Below are 19,711 nucleotides of genomic sequence, written 5' to 3'. Positions count from 1 at the left end.
GCATTGTGGTTTCTAAAACTTCTGGCAGATATACAAACAAATCAGAAAACTGAAGAAACAAAAATACATCTTTCTCTCTGCTCCTCAAATAAATCAGCAGCTTGGGTGCTTGGCTCCCAGGAGACCAAAACATCTGCAAAATTGAACTTGCTGCTTGTTACCCAGATGTCTAAAGATTTTGAGAAATAGTAGTTAATATCTTTTGGAGCACAAGAACAAAACATACGAATAATCAGCTCTATGTCCTTTTTAAAAACTGATCTAGTTCTATTATAAGGACACATGCAAACGAATGTTCATTGCAGCACTGTTTACAATAGCAAAGACTTGGCACCAACTGAAATGCCCATCGATGATAGACTGGACAGGGAAAATGTGGCACATATACACCATGGAATACTATGCAGCCATAAAAAATGATGAGTTCGTGTCCTTTGTAGGGACATGGATGAACCTGGAAACCATCATTCTCAGCAAACTGACACAAGAACAGAAAATCAAACACCGCATGTTCTCACTCATAGGTGGGTGTTGAACAATGAGAACACATGGACACAGGGAGGGGAGCATCACACACTGGGGTCTGTCAGGGGGGAAAGAGGGGATGGACAGCGGGGGGGGGGTGGGGAGTTGGGGAGAGAGAGCATGGGGAGAAATGCCAGATATAGGTAATGGGGAGGAAGGCAGAAAATCACACTGCCATGTGTGTACCTATGCAACAATCTTGCATGTTCTTCACATGTACCCCAAAACCTAAAATGCAATTAAAAAAAATAAAAAATAAAAGTTGAATTCGTGTCCTTTGTAGGGACATGGATGAACCTGGAAACCATCATTCTCAGCAAACTGACACAAGAACAGAAAATCAAACACCACATGTTCTCACTCATAGGCAGGTGTTGAACAATGAGAACACATGGACACAGGGACGGGAGCATCACACACTGGGGTCTATAGGGGGGAACTAGGGGAGGGACAGCGGAGGGTGGGGAGTTGGGGAGGGATAACATGGGGAGAAATGCCAGATGTAGGTGATGGGGAGGAAGGCAGCAAACCACATTGCCATGTATGTACCTATGCAATAAGCTTGCATCTTCTTCACATGTACCCTAAAACCTAAAATGCAATAAAATATATTAAAAAAAAAACTGATCTAGAATTATGATTCCTATTTTGGATGCATAGATATGATGTCACACTGAGCTACTCTCTCCTATGTGAAGCACAGTTGGGCATCAAACTTTGTAGATTAACCTGAATCGAAATGATTTCATTCCACTCAAAATTTTATGACAACCCTGGGACCATAATGACAACATAAGGACATAATGTGAAAGAAAAATAAATTTCTGGGACCCCAAAATCACTAAGCCAAAGAGAAGTCAAGCTGGGAACTGTAACAGGCAAACCTGCCTCCCCTTTTATTCCTAAATAAGATAGCTACGAAGATAAAAAAGCTATGTATGTCCCTCACAATTCATCTACAAAGACAGTCCTGTGGGCCTCAAGATCTTTACCCCAAAACAATTCTGCTGAATTTCACCCTGGCAATGTAAACTGATCATTTATCTTCACAGGTGCCAACAAGGGACAGAACTCAGTCTGCTCACCTGAGAAAAATGCATATCTAATTGTTTCCTCTGCCCTATTATGTATGTAAAAATGCAGACTCACTAAGCCAGACAAAGGCATAAGTGACCAATCCTCTACCTTCGTCACAGGTAAATTGTGTATTCAGTGGACGGCTAATCAGACAGTCAAAAGAAATGCAACCAGCTATACAGGGTGGCTCAGGTCTGTAAGATCAGTACTTAGGGAGGCCAAGGCAATCAGATGACTTGAGGCCAGGAGTTTAAGAAAAGCCTAGCCAACATGGTGAAACTCCATCTCTACTAAAAATACAAAAATTAGCCAGGCATAGTGGCACACACTTGTAATCCCAGCTACTTCAGAGGCTGAGGCACAAGAACTGCTTGAACTCATGGGAAGGCAGAGGTGACAATAAGCCGATATTGCACCACTGTACTCCAGCCTGGGCAACAGAGCAAGACTCTGTCTCAACAAAAAAGAAAAAAAGAAATGTAACGATTTGTCTTTTATCTACTTATGACCTGGAAGTGCCCCCTCACCCCACTCCCACCACTTCAAGTTGTCCCATTTTTCTGAACCAAACCAATGTACATCTTACACATATTGATTGATGTCTCACGTCTCCTGAAATGTTTACAACCAAGCTGTGCCCAACTACCTTGGGCGATGTCATCAGGACCTCCTGAGGCTGTGTCAAGGGTGTGTCCTTAACCTTGGCAAAATAAACTTTCTAAATTAACTGAGACACTATTTGTTTCTTCATCAGACACTACTATTTTCAAATATGTCTTATTTCCTAATTTTTATTGGTCTACTACGTTTTTTCCACCTCATTGTTCTTTTGCTGTGACCTACAGAGTAAGTACAGACATTTCTAGGTTTCAGTTCTTTCTTTTTAGAAAATGATGCAATAATGCTGCAAGTTGCATCCAATAGTCAGGGGATTGCTATCTTCACAGTGTTTCCATACCACATCTGTTAAAGCCCGTTTAAATATTAGCAAAAGAAAAGGAAAACCTCAACAGAAGTAACACCTGAAAAATAACCCTGAAGCACTAAAGGCCGGATATTCTACAATGAAAACCACAGAGATGGGTCTGTTTCCTTATAGATGTTTACCAGCAACAATATCTGGTGAAGCTGCAGGTGCTGACATGAGCTCAACTCAAGCGAGGATGGTGAAGGAAGTCAACAACTCCTACTTATTGTAGTTTACCATTATGGTCAGATAGCTACAGAACCCCAAGTAACCACGTTCTGAAATCACTCACTCATGTTTGAAAAAGGATGAATGGGACAGAGAGCTAAATGGGTTTGTCTGTTTGACTGTAAAATTTCTCAAGAGTCTTTAAAATGCTGATGGGTACTATGGCTCTCTCATAGTAGGTCCAGACATACAGAATTTCTCAAGTTCATTTGGAAACAGAACTGTTCTTTCAGGGAGTAAATGCCTTTAGAATCTGTGTTTCAAAATGCTTAAATAGTCGGAATTCATTTTTTGAACAAACACTTGCACTGCTACTAAGCACCAGATACCATTAAGTGTGAGGGAAAGTATGGCAAACAACAGAATAGCAAGCATGATAAGGGGATAAAAAGACAAAATAGGGCAAAAAAAAAAAAAGCCAGCTACTTGGGAGGCTGAGGCAGGAGAATCACTTGAACCCAGGAGGCGGAGGTTGCAGTGAGCTGAGATCACAGTGCAGTCCAGCCTGGCGCGACAGAGTGAGATTCCATCTCAAAAAAAAAAAAAAAAAAGAAGTAAGCTTTCATCATGAGCTATATATAAGTCTTATGATGTTTCCTTTAAGCAACACTTGTAGGCTGAGTCAGCCTCTGGTATCATCAACAAATTAGTTCTAAGGTCGAACATACTTGTCTGGGCACATTTTGATCACTGATGGTAAATGACTGAAACACAGCAGCAATAACTTCAGAAGGAGACGTTGGGAAACTAATGTGCTTTGCAATTTAAATTATACTAAATCAGTACCCCAGATTTCCTATTAGACCATGGGCCTAGTCCTATTTCTATTACTTATTTATAAAATGATGTAGAATGATCTCTCAAGCTCCTTCCAAGTTGTGGTAATTCTACCACTGGCAAGAGACTATACAATCATAATGCAAACTTGGTTAGCACATTACCCAACTCCTTTGTGTGTTTGCATGTGAGAGATGAAGTCTCACTCTGTCTCCCAGGCTGGAGTGCAGTGGTGCAATCTCAGCTCACTGTAACCTCCGCCACCTGGGTTCAAGTGATTCTCCTGCCTCAGCTTCTCCAGTAGCTAGGATTACAGGTGTCCGCCACCATGCCCAGCTAATTTTTATATTTTTAGTAGAGAAGAGGTTTCACCATGTTGGCCAGGCTGGTCTAAAACTCCTGACCTCAGGTGATCCTCCTGCCTCCACCACCCTAAGTACTGGGATTATAGGCGTGAGCCACTACATGCAGCCCCAATTCTAACTACTAACAGACAGCTTTAAACTCTTCTACAGCATGTTAAAAGAAACAAAAATAAATTATTAGGCACAAGATTTGGGCTAGACCACAATGAGAATTTTCTCATGGTAAAGGCTTGCTGGACAATGAAGGAAAGCAAAGAGGATGTAAAATCACCTTTACTAATAAGATTTTAAAACAACACTATGCTGTAATACAGTCCCCTGGAAACTGTTTTATGGCAAAAGGTGAAGCAGACGAAGCACACAGACATGGCACCGTGCACTAAGTGCCACATTCCCTTCAAGGTGCTTCTGGGTATCTGCTCAAAGGTCTCCAGTTCTCCAGACTCAATGAGCAAAACCACAGAATGAGGAGATAATGTCAGCACCCATATAGGCAGCTCAGGCATGGAGTGTCCACAAAACAGGAAGTAGTAAATAACAGAGAAGAGTTTCTAGAGAGCCCCGCATAAGGACTGGCACTAGGGCTCCAGCTTGCCCTTGGGAGGGCAAGTAGCTAGATGGTATTTTAGGGTACCTGCCGACCCTGAGATCTTCTCTCTTTTACTCCTGGAATAGCAACTAGAGTAATTATCAATATTAATGAGATTCGCTATAGGTTCTTTCAGGGAAGACACAAACTGGTAAAAAAGAAAAAGAAAAAAAAATAGGTTCCCTAAAATCAATCATACATTTCTTCTCCTTTTTTTTTTTGAGACGGAGTTTCGCTCGTTACCCAGGCTGGAGTGCAATGGTGCGATCTCAGTCACTGCAACCTCCGCCTCTTGGGTTCAGGCAATTCTCTGCCTCAGCCTCCTGAGTAGCTGGGATTACAGGCATGCGCCACCATGCCCAGCTAATTTTTTGTATTAGTAGAGACGGGGTTTCACCATTTTGACCAGGATGGTCTCGATCTCTTGACCTTGTTATCCACCCGCCTCGCCCTCCCAAAGTGCTGGGATTACAGGCTTGAGCCACCGCACCCGGCCTTTTTCTCCTTTTTTTAATGGAATCACATTTCCTGTCATTTAACCTTCAACGCTTTTCTTGTTCTCCCCATTAAGGTCATTAAAATAAGTAACAGTTATCAAAGCTAACAATACATTTTGACTTATCAGGCTCCTTGGAATTCCCATTGCTGGAGAGAACTAGGGATAATCAACTCCAAAACATCTCAATTTTTTTAAAAAAGGTGAACACTTACTGCAAGTGTATCCAGTGCATCAACAAGAGTCAATGAGTAGTTCCCTAGTACATCATTGATGTTCAGATTTGAACTGAAAAAGAAAATTAAAATTAAACAAAAAGACTTTATTTTAAAAGAGAAGACAAAACTAAACACCCATCAGAAACTATAATTGCCAGCAACTCTTATTTATTCAGGAACTAATTACGGGTGAATTAGTATGGTAAAGGTCTTTCTATCCCAAAAGCAATACTTTCTATGGTGTCCATAAGTAGAATCGAGTCACAAAACTGCAGAGACAACACTTGTACTAGAGTGGAAAGAATGCTCATGGGAAGTCAGGAGGCTGTGAGTCATCTCCTCTCTCTGAGATTCAGGTTTACCACCAGAGACAATCTCTTTAGTCCTGTCCAACTTGAAAAAGCTCTGATTTCACAATTATTAGGAAGAAGAGCCCGTGTCATACGACCCACCAGTAATACTTTAATATAGAAATTAGACACCACAGCCTATCATACACAAAAAAGAAGTGTCAGTATTACTCATCTGCCCTATGATTGGGGGTATGAATTCTTTACACCATTTCTTCATTAACATCTCATCCAAAGGGTCTCCATTATTTCCATTAATTCTGAGATATCATTTAACACGAACCACAGCAGGAATTGAGGCCTTTTTTCCTTCGTAACTGGAGCTACATAAATGTTTCTGCCACACACCTCTCACCCCCAAAATCAACACCAATTTTCCATTCTGAAACAACCTCAAGAAACCAACGTCAGGATGGCAATGACGGTGAAGCTCCTCAGGCACTGTGCTATGTCTTTATAACACTTAAAAAAAAAGTCACAACAAAAAAACTAATATATCTGGGAGAGTAGGGATGAAGAACTAGCCAAAGCAATAAAGGACAGTTTGAGAAATTCTGGGGGCTTCATTTATTCCTTTGTCCCATTCCCACAAACCCAGAAAATAAGTGCAGAAGCTTGGAAAAAATGATAGTAAGAGAAGACATAAGACAACTGTTTAAAGATTTTATTAGCAACCAAAGCAAAAAAGCTCCAGTTTTATTTTCAGCAAGATTCATTAATATCTGCAGTCTTGCATCGTATCCCAGAGCACTTTATCTGCTCTTTGGGTCACCTAATGGTCCTTTTGTTTTTTTTGAGACGGAGTTTCGCTCTTGTTACCCAGGCTGGAGTGCAATGGCGCGATCTCGGCTCACTGCAACCTCCGCCTCCTGGGTTCAGGCTATTCTCCTGCCTCAGCCTCCTGAGAAGCTGGGATAACAGGCACGCGCCACCATGCCCAGCTAATTTTTTGTATTTTTAGTAGAGATGGGGTTTCACCATGTTGACCAGGATGGTCTCGATCTCTTGACCTCGTGATCCACCCGCCTCGGCCTCCCAAAGTGCTGGGATTGCAGGCGTGAGCCACTGCACCCGGCACCTAATGGTCCTTATCTCACTTCCCAGTGAGAGAAGCCTCTGGTGCACAGCACCTCCCATGTTGTGATGGCTCGCTGTGTTCTCTGAAAGGCCTGTGCCTCAGCTGGAGAGAAATGGGGCTTATGTAAAAGAGCATAACAACTCCAATGTCTGATTTTATTTGAACCTTCCAGTTGCCTTGTATTATGCTGTTATGCCACCTAATCTAAAGCAAAGAATTTATAGTAAAATCTTAGATACAGTTTTTTGAAACAAGATATATATGGGGGCTATAGCTATCTCATTTCCTATAAGCTGGGAAGTGAGCAAACTGCTTGGCTGGAAAATTGCACCTGTTTCTTCTACTTGTTGATTCTTTGGAAATAAACTTACACGATAGCAAAAGGTCCCCTCAAGGTGAGAGCTATGGATTCAAATATGCCTCTCAAGGGCAAGTGACAGCCAAGAAGGATACAAAAAATGCCAGGGTTGTAGGAAGGGCTCAAAGGAGACAAGGAGATCTTCACACCCAATTATGCCAACTCAAGAATGTTCTGCTGTGTGTAAATATTTAACTATGTTGCTCTGCTGCTTAGAAACAGAGTGGGCTTTAACAGCCCACCTCATCAGAAAATAGCTCCCTCACCACACAGCACCCAAGCTAGATGGCAATCAGGAGAAACACATGTAACTCCCCTCTCCTGAGTCACACTGAGATCTGTGGCATGTGTCACTCTCTCCACTTGCACAGGCCCATGGAAGGAAGGTACTCACTGTGAGCACTGAACTCCTTTCCATGTTTTATTGTGCTTTGCCTTTTAATCTATAACTAAGAGAGACCCAGGCTTAAAATATTTCTTTTACCATGCCCAAGCAGTCACTAAAAATTAATGAGATGCCACAGGAAAAAAAAAAGTATTTGCAGTAAATGTGGGGTTCCTTCTCTCCACTCTAGTCAGACAAATCCACTCCAAGATCTGGAGTATTCATTAGCACACTTTAAATTCTTTCTTACCAAATAATTCCTACATCCTCTTTCAAAATGTGCCAAAATAAGGGGGAAGTGGGAGTGAGGATGAAGGAAAAAAAAAATAAACACCGTAAAACTCTCCTGGCCTAACAGCACGAAATTATTATGACTCCATATATGCCAGCCCACTATGCAGGTAAGACTCTGGATTTTTTCTTTGTAGATATTCTTGTCAACGTCCAGCCTAACCTGATACCTTTATAAGTGCATGAAGCCAAGAATCTCAATACCTTTCCCTGTAACCAGTTGGCTGAACTGCACAACTAAATGCTCCACTTACTTCACTAGGTACAAATGTTCATGGCATTCACCCCCCTGTGAATTCTTAAAGTTCACCTCAAAACAGAAAAGATGGAGAAAACCATGGCCTTTGATAGAAAATTTTTATTATGCAGCTAACAAAATCAAACATACATGTTTTTAAAAAAAAATCCCACGTATACTTAACATGTAACAGCTGTTCAGAAATCTACCTGGTGTGGTGTAGGCACAGAGATAATACAAGAAACAGTCCCTGTGTTCAAGGGATTGATAATCTGGAGAGATAAGACAAAGGGAAATGAAGGTGAATACACAACAGCACTCAATTCTCAAACAAGGTTAAAATGTGGAATCACAGCTCAAAGGAAAGGAATCAAAAGGAGAACTGAGTAAATCAAGGAGAATCATCTTCAAACAGTTAGATGGTGTCACGGAAACAACACGAGTCTGACTCTGAAAGAGGGCAGGACTGTTCAAAGAAAGAGAAATGTAGAGGAGGCCATCTTGAGCTAGTAGTACCTAAGCATTTGAGGGGCAGGTGTTTGTTTGGCTTTAGATTTGCTTTGTTGTTTTAATAGCAATACAGTAGAGAAGAAATTGAGAATGGTCACGTGCCCAAAGTCCAGAACTATAGTTTACCATTCACAGGATTACAAAAATATAATATCCACATTTACTCAAAGAAACTTTAAATTTGGAACCTCCAACCCAAATTGAGGATGTGAGAACGCACTTTGCATAGTTATCTGAAGTTTTAGAAAGATTTGCTATTTTTAGAGTATTCAGGTTTTATTTACTTCATGTTAACTCCCTACCAAACACCTCCCCAAGAACACGTTACATGTACTTGATGCAAGATAAGCTTGGAGTACATATGAATACAGAGAAAAGATAAGACTGTTTTGCACCAATATTTTGTATGTATACTTTTTATATAATATTCTAATGGCAAATTCACTCTTGTTAAATGAATCATTAGAATACATTTGATTTTTTAAAATCTGAAAGATTTTTGGCTGGGCTTAGTGGCTCACACCTATAATCCCAGCAAGACTATTTGAGGCCAGGGGTTCAAGACCAACCTAGACAACAAAGTGAGACCCCATTTCTACAGAATTTTTTTTTTAATTAGCCAAGCATGGTGGGACACACCTCTAGTCCCACCTATTTTGGAAGCTGAGGCGGGAGGGCTGCTTGAGCCCAGGATTTCAAGGCTGCAGTGAGTTATCATTATGCCACTGCACAGCCTGGTTGATAAAACAAGACCTTGTCTATTAAACAAACAAACACAAAATATGATTTTTATTATAGATTAGTTTGGGGATGTGAAGTACTATCCTGTTTCAAAGCCAGCATGACATACTCTGGTTCTAAACTTTCCTCAAGACCTAGTATTTGATAGCACAACAGGAGGACTACAGTCAACAATAATTTAATCGTACATTTAAAAATAACTAAGTATAATTGGATAGTTTACAACACAAAGGAAAAATGCTTGAGGGGCTGGATACCCAATTTTCCATGATGTGATTATTACGAATTGCATACCTGTGCCAAAATACCTCATGTACTCTATAAATATATACACCTACTATGTACTAAAAATAAAATTTTTTAAAAAATATTAAAAAAAAATAGCAAAGCCTGAGAGGAGTTAAAGGAAAGCGAGTACAAAAAACTAACTTTTCTACTCTGTAAGTGACAAGTGTAATGAGTCAACTCAAACCTTCTTTGGCCTCCTCAAAGACAACAAAGGTTTACCAACCAACAGCCCCACCCAACTCAGGGCACAAGCCGTCCCTAATGCCATCCCAACCTCCCCAATACTTCTAACACCTTCTTTCCAATAACACATCAGTCTCAAACCTGACCTGACCTTACACATAACCTAACCAATGCATAATCAAACCAAGACACTCATCAGCAGCCTTCATCCTGAAATAAAGGCCAATGGCACACATGATACCTCGAACTCCAGCAAGGAAAAATCAACCACCACCTCACTTTGCTGGGAAGGGAGTCTTAAGGTTCTCCAGGTGTGCTCTTAAGGTTCATTAAGAAAAACATTAAAATGTCATCAACTCACTCTCCAAACCATCATATTCTCAAATAAGAGTGTTACCACAATTCCCTGTTAAACTGTTTTCAACTTCAGTCCACCAGGTAAAAGGCAATCTGAGAAACAGTCTGTAAGCAAGAATAAAGGCACTTACTGAAAGTGCTCTCTCCCTTCTCATACCAAGTACACTAGTGGAAAAGCACAAATTAAGATCCAAACTATGTACACATACTATGATCGAAACTACGCAAAAAATGTGTAGGCATATGGGCAGGAGCTAGTGGCAAACATAAATTTAAAATAAATGGTGGGATTTTACGACTTTTTTCAAAATTTAACGATGTTGATTTAAAAAGAAAAAACATCAAAGCATGATGTAGGCGGACAAAAAAAAGGCCACAATTTAATGAAGTTTATTCCCCTCCCCAAAAAAACTGAGATAGAAAATACATTTATAAAGTCTCCTCGAGTTAAGTGAGCCAAATAATTCACACATTTCTTAAAATCTGGAAAGGCCAAATACTTTTCAAAATTCAATATTTTTTCTCAAAAAAATTGAGATAGAAACTACACTTATACGTATAAATGCTATGGTTCAGCAAGAAAAACTCATCGGTTTCCTACAATTTTCAAAAGGCTCAGTCCTTTAAATTTAGCCTGGGATGTCCCCTTGCTTCAGTAGAAATCATGCTCTCAAACTGCAATTTAAAACATAAATTTTTAGGTAACCAAACCATTTTAAAAACTCAAGTCCGTTTAGTCTATAGGCTTCCTTATCAGAACCTAAGGACTGGATTCCACTGCTTTCCTCCAGGTAAAGGAAAACGCTTGCTCCAGACAGTGCCAAGACACTGAGCAAACCAACTCCCATCTAGGAGAGGGGAGTCACTTATCTGGACTAACAGGGTCTATGGCAATGCACATTCCTTCCCTCCAGGTAAGAGGTCTTTAGCTGGGTGTGTTGCCCTCTTGGACTTTGATGTCAACAGCAGTGACCCTTGGACCTCAGCCTTTGCAAACAAGGCTGGTGGGACTGTGAGGACTGGCTGACCTTCCCTGACAACCACGCCACCAGAATGGGGGAATTTATAGGACAGATTGTACAGAGCAACGACGCTGACAGTCAATTCAGCATACAATGAATTTCACCCCAAGTATCTGGACCTCAAATGTGGGCCACATAGCATCCCTCCCCGCCACCTAACAACCCTGAGCCTAAGAAGCAGACCCTGTGAAGGAGACAGGCTATAACCCCGTTTTGCCTCGAACTCAACGGACGCCTTTGAAGAGAAGTCCTTTCTCGGGATCAACTCCTGGATTTTTACACAGAAAAGACCTGGGTGTGGAAATCTGATGGAGGTGGGGCGGGGGTTAAGGTTTGTTCTAAAGCTGCGTTTACACGGGGAGAATGGAGATTTCATTTAGAGTTTATGTTCATCCGGAGGAGGGGCTCGAGATGGAAGTGGAAAGCCCTCCAAGCCAGCCCTTGGCACTGCCACTGTCCCTTCTGGTCTCTGGGCCTCAGTTTCCTCACGTGTAAGACACTGAGCTGGACAGCGGTTCTTAAGTTCGGAGATTCCGGAAGCGTCAAGAGAGGAAGGCTACCAGCCCACCCTGCACCCTCAAGCTCGGGAATCCCCACAGGGACTCAGGCGGGGCACGGCGCGGAGGCGCTGCCCGGGACCCTAACAGCCCTGGCGCCCTCGAGGGACCCGGAGGACAGAGGGCTGAACCCCGGCGCTGAGGGCAGAAGGAAGCGCGTGAGCGCGCGGCCCCAGGCGGCGGGGGCTACTCACGGGTCCCCGCGGTCAGGCCCACGGCCGCGGCAGTGGATGGGGTTGAGCTCGTCCTGGGGGAAGGCGTGCGCCATGTAGTTGTCGTAGCCAAAGACGAACATGCCCCGTGCCAGGTCGCGCATCTGGGCACGCAGCTGCGGAGGGAAGGCGCCGCTGTAGCGCTTCTCGTACTCGTCCGGGCCGCGGTCCTGGCCGCCCAGCACGTAGCCCCAATGGGCCGGGCCGCACACTCCCGGCCCGGGACGCCGCGGAGCCTGCTGCGGGCCCCGCGCCGCCCCGGTTCCCGGCGGCTGCAGCCACGACGGCCCTGACAGCCCCTCAGGCCGGCCCACTGGGCCCGAGGCGGGCGACGCGGGGCCGTCGGGGCTCCTCAGACGCTGGAAGCCGAAGCTGAGCGGAAAGCGCTGGTAGAAACCCATGCTGGGCCCCAGCCCGAAGACGAGCCACAATACTCCATGGAGGCCAAGCCGGAGGAGCACCAGCCCCAGGACGAGCGCTCTCCATTGCATGGTCGCGCGGGCACCGCAGGCATTATTTTAAAGCGCGGGGGCCTCCCCCGTCGACTACCGCACCCCGCGCTAGCCTCGAAGCCCGGCTCACTTCCCCTTTAAGGAACTCCCCCGTGACGCACCAGGAACTAGCCCATTGTCCCCAACCCCCAGGCTCTCGGGCGGGCCAGCCAGGACCCGCGTCCGCCGGCCCAGTGGCCCGAGATTGGCCCGGCCTGGGCCCGGCCTTGCGGGGCGCGGCCCGGGACTCCCTCCCGCGCGGTTGGCCGCCGGGACGTCCACGGCGCCCCGAGGCCCCGCCCCTCACCCGGGCCCCGCCCCGCCGCCCTAGCCCCGCCCCCTGGGCGGTCCGGAGCCCGCTGGGGTTGGCGTGGCGAGCTGGAGCCTCTCCGGCTCAGGCGAGGGAACTTGCAGCCAATGGGAGCGCGGCACGGCAGCCGGACACAGACGTGGCCCCAGACCGCCTGGCCTTGGGTAGATCAGGTCCCTTTAGAGCGTGTGTCCGGCCGAGCTGACTGGAAAAAGCCACTCAGGTCTAGGTTAGTAGTGATGACAGTTAAAAGATAGATAAGGAAAAGAAGGGAAAGGAACGTTTCTGCATAAAAGAAGCTATTTTTGCAAATCGAGGGCATAAGTTTTATAACTTAGGTGTCTGTTTATGGATGGGATAGGATACTCCCTTTTAGCTCAAGGAGTGCACAAAACAGTAGCATAAATTCTGCTCTTGATTTCAACACACAATTTGTAAGAATCGCTCATGCTTGTAAAACACATATCCGCAGATCCCTACCTATCGAACTCCAGTGGTCTTGGGAATATGCGTGTAAGTACTCTTGGGCAGTTCTTAGAAACTGGCAGTTTCAGGAAATACTGAGTTATGTTATATTCCTTTTGTCTCGGAAATGCGATTTTTTAAAAAAGAGGGGGTAGGGTTGTGAGTAGGAATCGAGGCTGCCACCACCACCAAATTACTTACCAGATATATCTAAACATGTCTTTTCCTGTCCTTCCCATCCCACCATCTCTCCCGTGCACACGCAATTAATGACCTAACCTTTCAGGTGTAGGGTAGATTCCTAGTTAAATCACTTTACCCCTCTGTATCTACTTCCTATGATAATTAAGAAGGTGACAAATGTTAGCTCTAAAGGGCTATGGCTTTCACATAAAGATTCAAGGGCTTAGGCGTTTATTTATTTTGCTTGCTGCGTTTAGAATTGGCTGTAAGGTTTGCCCTCCCTAAGTTTAGACCCTATGCCTGTTTCATCAGCGTTTCTGAAAAGCTTGAGAAGCAAGACCTGACTAGACCACCAAATCAGATATTGGCTGAGTGACCAAGTGAGTGCATAAGAAGGTAAGTTGCAGGTGGCACTCTCATCACATTTTCAGGGTCAGAGGACTTTTTGAAATATAGAGGTGTAAGGGGAACTAAGAAACACTTGATTACAGGACATGGTAGCTGGCACAGAGGAAGGTCCTTTCTGTTGGCTGAGCCTTGTTCTTTCTCAACATTGAGACATTCCAAGCAGCCCAACCAGCAAAAAGATTACAAAGACAACTTAAGCCAGGGTCTTAAGACTGACTACATGGCTTCTGCTTTTTCCCCCTCTGTGAAGGATGCCTAGGGACTGTGCTGGCAGCCCAGCTCCCGCCCTTGATCCTGAACTTCCGCCTTCCTGGAACTCACAAACTAAATGTAAATATCAAGTTGCATATTGTATGTTTCCTTCCGGAGCTACTTTATTACAAATTTTGACTTAAATTTGATCTGGTTAACTAGAGGCCACATTGAGGACAGCTCCTGTCTTGATGTTAGAAAAAAACTCTTATAAAAAATGAATCTTTTAATATCCAGAGAAAACCATCCAACTCCTGAAAGATACTCCTCATGGTCAAACTGATGGTTTTCAAAACGCTCTGACATGTGTGCTCATTTAATCTTCATAGAAAACATTGTAAGGCTTATTCCACAAACCATGGAAGAAATCAGGTTGGGGGCTCAATTGTCAGAGCCTGTTGGCTCTAGGAAGGAAAAGAATTACTACACTTTAGGGAAATGTGCAATTCAAATAGCTAGCCCTTGAGCAAAGACAGGTCCCTCTGCTCTTTCCAAGCCACCCAAAGGCAACAGTTTTGACATTAGTGCCCTGCAAGGCATAGCCTAGGAATTAGGGCATAGGTTCAGAAAGTGTTTCCTTCTGGAATGAAACTGAAATGAAAGAAATAGGTTATTTTGTGCTAATCCTTTAGATTAGGACTCCCCTTAAGGTAAATATAGCTGATAAGATTGGGACAACACCCATACCTAATCAGAAAATTCCAGCCTTAAAAATCAACTTTTTTTTTTTTTTTTTCCCTGAGACAGTCTTGCCCTGTTGCCCAAGCTGGAATGCAATGGCATGATCTCGGCTCACTGCAACCTCTGCCTCCCCAGTTCAAACGATTCTCTTGCCTCAGCCTCCCGAGTAGCTGGGATTACAGGTGCCTCTCACCACACCCAGCTAATTTTTGTATTTTTAGTAGAGATGGGGTTTCACCATTTTGGCCAGGCTGGTCTCGCATTCCTGAACTTGTGATCCACCTGCCTCAGCCTCCCAAAGTGCTGGGATTACTGGCATAAGCCACCACACCTGGCCAAAAATCAACTCTTAAGAAACAGTTTGATTTGTGACAGGTTTTTCTGTAAGCTCAGAGCATCAGGGACTGATCAAAAAGGAAAGGAGCCACTTTTCAATGTAAAAATGGCTTGCCTCTGGGGAATGCCAAAGAGGTAACAACTAAGAACTCACCTTCAGAAGTCAGATGTTCAAATCATAGCTCTGTCCTAAGAGTGACCTTGGGAAGTTACTTTTCTGGACTCATTTTCTCATACATAAAACGGGTGAGTGATGAGGACAATATTTATCACAGCCATGAATTACATCATATATATATACTTACATTATATAGATAAAGTATTTACAACCGTACTACATAGTAAACCCTACTGTTAATACTTTTCAACTCTGAACCTTTTAAAACTAGCATCTGGCTGGGTGTGGTGGCTCACACCTGTAATCCCAGGACTTTGGGATGTCAAAGCGGGCAGATCACTTAAGGTCAGGAGTTCGAGACCAGCCTGGCCAAAACGGTAAAATCCCATCTCTACTAAAAATACCACCATTAGCTGGGTGTGGTGGTGGATGCCTGTAACCCCAGTTACTCAGGAGACTGAGGCATGAGAATCGCTTGAACCCAGGAGGTAAAGGTTACACTGAGCTGAGATAGTGCCATGGCACTCCATTCTGGGTGACAGAGTGAGACTGCATCCCGAAAAAAATAATAATTTCAAAAGTAGCGGTTTTGCAAAGCTGAAGGCCTACAAAAAAAAAAAGTATATAATTACAGTTCAAACCTCTTTCATGGGCAGAAATTCAAGTTTGTCAACATGCTCTGTTAGCAAGATACAGGGAGCTAAGCACAGTGACACATGCCTATAGGCCCAACGACTCGAGAGGCTGAGGCAGGAAGATCCTTTCAGCCCACTAGTTTGAAGCTGCATGTGCTATGATCATGCCTGTGAATAGCCAGTGCAATTACCTGCCTAACAGTGAGATTTCATCTCTTTTTTTAAAAAGGTATAGGGGACAGAGATTGGTAAAAAGGAAAAAAACAAACAAACTAGTACTTCCCCATGAAGGGCCATTTAGCAATGCTTAGTGTCAGAAAAAACTGTAACAAACTTAGTTATAGATCTGGCATTTATTCATAATTTATGAATGGGGCAGCCTCCATTCTACAAAATAGAATTAAAGCCCCAATGGGAATAGTGGGTTTTGTAAGTTGGGAGCAAGGAACCACAAAACAATGAAAAATAACTGATTGGTTGACATCAGGTTACTTTTTTTTCTAAGAGTTAAAGCAGAAGGGACTTCCTTATTATTCTGATTCAGGCAGACTGGGATCTTCTGTTTCCAGGAAAAACTGGTCTGTAAAAAAGTTTCCATTTTTAATTGTGTGGCATCCCGTAATTTTTGTTTAACATTAGCACCAGTATAATCACATTTACTTGTTAACCCAGATGTGCTTCTATGAACTGCTACACATGCACAAACTGATTCATTACAGTACTGTTTATATAAGCAAAGAGGCTGGGCGCAGTGGCTCACACCTGTAATTTCAACATTTTTGGGAGGCTGAAGCAAGATTGCTTGAAACCAGGAGTTTGAAACCAGCCTGGGCAACCAAGCCAGACCTAGTGTCTACAAAAAACAAAAACTAAAAAAACTAGCCAGGCACAGTGTTATATTTCTGTAGTCCCAGCTACTCTAGGAGGCTGAGGCGGGAGGATCACTGGAGCCCAGGAGGTTGATGCTGCAAGGGACTAGGATCACACCACTACCCTCTAGACTGGGCAATAAAGTGAAACTCCATCTGTAAATAAATAAATACATAAATAAAAATAAGAGCAAAAGGCTGGGGCACGGGGGCTCACATCTGTAATCCCAGCACTTTGGGAGGCTGAGGTGGGCAAATCACGAGGTCAGGAGTTCAATACCCGCCTGACCAACATGGTGAAACCCTGTCTCTACTAAAGATACAAAAATTAGCCAGGCGTGGGGGCACAGGCCTGTAATCCCAGCTACTTAGGAGAATTGCTTGAACCCGGGAGGCGGAGGTTGCAGTTAGCTGAGATCCCACCTCTGCACTCCAGCCTGGGGGACAGAGCGAGACTCTGTCTCAAAAAAAAAAAAAAAGAAAAAAAGGAAAAAGTTTATAAACAATTCAAATATGTATAAACAGGGACCAGTTAAATATACTATGGAATAGTGGCACAATGAAAACCACACACACAGAACAATGAAGTTGGAACCATGGTGCTGTAAAAGAAGGATGATATGGAAAGATCATCAGAACACAGTAAATAGAAAAAAGGCCATGTTCAAATCAGTATGCTACCTCTTCTGTAAGAAAGTGATTTTTTAAGAAAAGTTTGTATGTTTGTTTGCTTTTTAAATTTTTGTGTAAAGAAAATATTAGAAATTTGTTAAGTCAGAAACTGACACAAGTTATCTGTAAAGGCAAAGCATAAGGAGGGGTGTTTACTCAGACATGGGTGTCTTTTTTTTATGTATTTATAATTTTTGAGAGATATGACTTAGCACCTAAAAATTAACTTATTCAAGAAAATACTGAACTTAGAAAAAAGACAGTGAGGCTGGGAGTGGTGGCTCACACCTATAATCCTAACCTTTGGGATCACTTGAGGTCAGGAGTTCAAGACCAGCTTGGCCAATGTTGTGAAACCCCATCTCTACCAAAAATACAAAAACTAGCTGGGCATGGTGGCAGGTACCTGTAGTCCTAGCTACTAGGGAACCTGAGGTAGGAGAATCGCTTGAACCCGGGAGGCGAAGGTTGCAGTAAGCTGAGATCGCACCACTGCACTCCAGCCTGGTGAGAGTGAGATTCCATTATTAAAAAAAAAGAAGAAGAAAGAAAAAAAGATAGTGAGATTCCCTTTCTAGCAGCTCTAATACCAAACCACTGAAACAAATTGAAACAAATTTATCAACTATCATCAAAAATATTCATCATGTACATGCCCATACCATGCTCTAGCCTTTAGGATATTGATGCTTCCAGAGAATGTAGGAATTCTGTAAATCCTTAACCCTTCTTTGAATCATGAGAGGGCTAGTACTTTCATAAATTAGCTAATAGTAAGACAAACAACAACAATAACAAAAAAAAAAACAGCAATTTGAGTATTTCTTACAGAATAAAACATACAAATGGAAGAGTTATCTAATTCATGTATTGAGTAGCAGTAGATAGAAATGATGTATTCTCTAAAGCCACAGATGCAAGATAGCACATTGTGTGACACACATTGTACAACACTGAGGGTAGGCCAAAGTTGTAGATGATATAAGAATTGGTTAGGGGAAATAAAATAAAAAATAAAAATAATAAAAAAAATTGGTTAGGGGAGACACTATAATTAGCAAGTGGTTAATGTTCTACTTCCCATGTCCAAAAGGGGACACAATGGTTTTGTTGGTCCTCCAGCCCCTTTAAAGAGTATTTTCTCATCATTCCAGGTTTCTCCAAAACTCTAGATAACTTCTAGCAGAACCTAGCAACACAGCAGTCATAAGGGGTTAAACCTTAGCTCTTAAACCACTTACCCTCAAATTGGTAGTAGGTATATACTTTTCCAGAGTGCATACCAAATATTTTCTGCAGTCTGGGGAAAATGCTCTAACATTTGTAAATGCCTTTCAAAATATAAACCTGTATGTTTATAGAATTTCCTTCAAACAAAATAAATTACTGTATCATTCCGTAAAATGTCTGCAATCTCCAGCCCTTGTGCTAAAATTTAACGTTAAAACACATAAATAATTTCTGTATTTTTGGATTACCTTTCATTGAAGGAACATGTAATATTAACATATTTCACTAGGACAAATGGGCAATTTTCTCTCTCTTCTCTTTTTAACCACAAATCTCTAGGCTGCTAGAATTAGCCTGTCAGTGGCAGAAGTTATGGTTAGAAATCATCTCCTCTTCATATCACAGATGGGAAAACTTAAGGAGCCACTAGGGGGTTCTGCAACTCACCAGTCACACAATCAGTTAACGGCAAAGGAAAGAACCCATTTTCCCAAATGCCAACCCAGTACTCCTCACAGAATTAAGTTCTATTAGCATCTTAAGGTAACAACTATTTTCCTACATCCCTTCCTTTCCTACATCCCTACTGTAAGCCCCAGTAAAATGAGGCTAAGGTATCGTTTCCCCCACTCCCGATTCCTGTTGGGAAATCTGCATTACCTAAGTGCCAGATGTCTTGGGATTTCAAGACATAATTATCTTACTGAAGAGAGGGCTGGTTAATAGAATGGAATAATGAATGACTACTGCTGTGCCTTAGATTTTTAAAAACGTCCCATTGCAGTCCATCCAGCATGACAATGACCAGCTCTGGTTTCCCTAAGAACACCCAAGAGGCAGCAATGACAAAAGTATACATTTTTATTAACAGCTGAATTTTAAACAGCAAATGTGTGGAGGATATTTACTAACTAACAGGAAACACCTGCAGCAGGCTGCATACTTGCAGAGCAGCAAGCTTAAGGGAAGTCTGTAAGGCTTCACTGTCTTCCTTTTCTTCACTGCTATGCACATAGTTGAGGGTATAACCTTGAAAGTTTGTATAATGAAAACATTTTAAACATCAAACATTGTGCTTTCCCCACTGTGGCACATTCTTAAAGCATTTGGCCAACTCAATGTTATAGCATAAAATGACTGCTACATTATATTTAAGCTTCCATTCCAGTCCTGAACCCACCAGACCCTTGGAGCAGTTGGAATTACCAAATCAATGGGATATCGGTATAACTCAATCCTACATGGAGAG

The 19,711-nt window shown here is 42.8% G+C and overlaps 1 protein-coding gene across 1 annotated transcript in view; it reads right to left on the bottom strand.

Moving 5' to 3' along the window:
• Positions 1-12,428, bottom strand: part of EDEM1 (ER degradation enhancing alpha-mannosidase like protein 1) — a 33,219-nt gene extending 20,791 nt beyond the window's left edge. Inside the window, exons 1-2 of the mRNA XM_012472164.3 lie at positions 11,795-12,428; positions 5,240-5,312 (exon numbers count right to left, since the gene is read on the bottom strand). Of these exons, the coding sequence (XP_012327587.2) occupies positions 5,240-5,312; positions 11,795-12,303 (582 nt within the window). The 5' untranslated portion in view covers positions 12,304-12,428. The remainder of the gene's footprint in view (positions 1-5,239; positions 5,313-11,794) is intronic.
• Positions 12,429-19,711: the final 7,283 nt, after the last annotated feature.

The sequence above is a fragment of the Aotus nancymaae genome, unplaced genomic scaffold (genome assembly GCF_030222135.1).
Source record: "Aotus nancymaae isolate 86718 unplaced genomic scaffold, 86718_ANA_hifiasm-v0.15.2.pri h1tg000046l, whole genome shotgun sequence".
Taxonomy (NCBI): domain Eukaryota; kingdom Metazoa; phylum Chordata; class Mammalia; order Primates; family Aotidae; genus Aotus; species Aotus nancymaae.
Note: the sequence above shows the minus strand (reverse complement) of the source record. Positions and strands in the feature narration are given on the sequence as shown.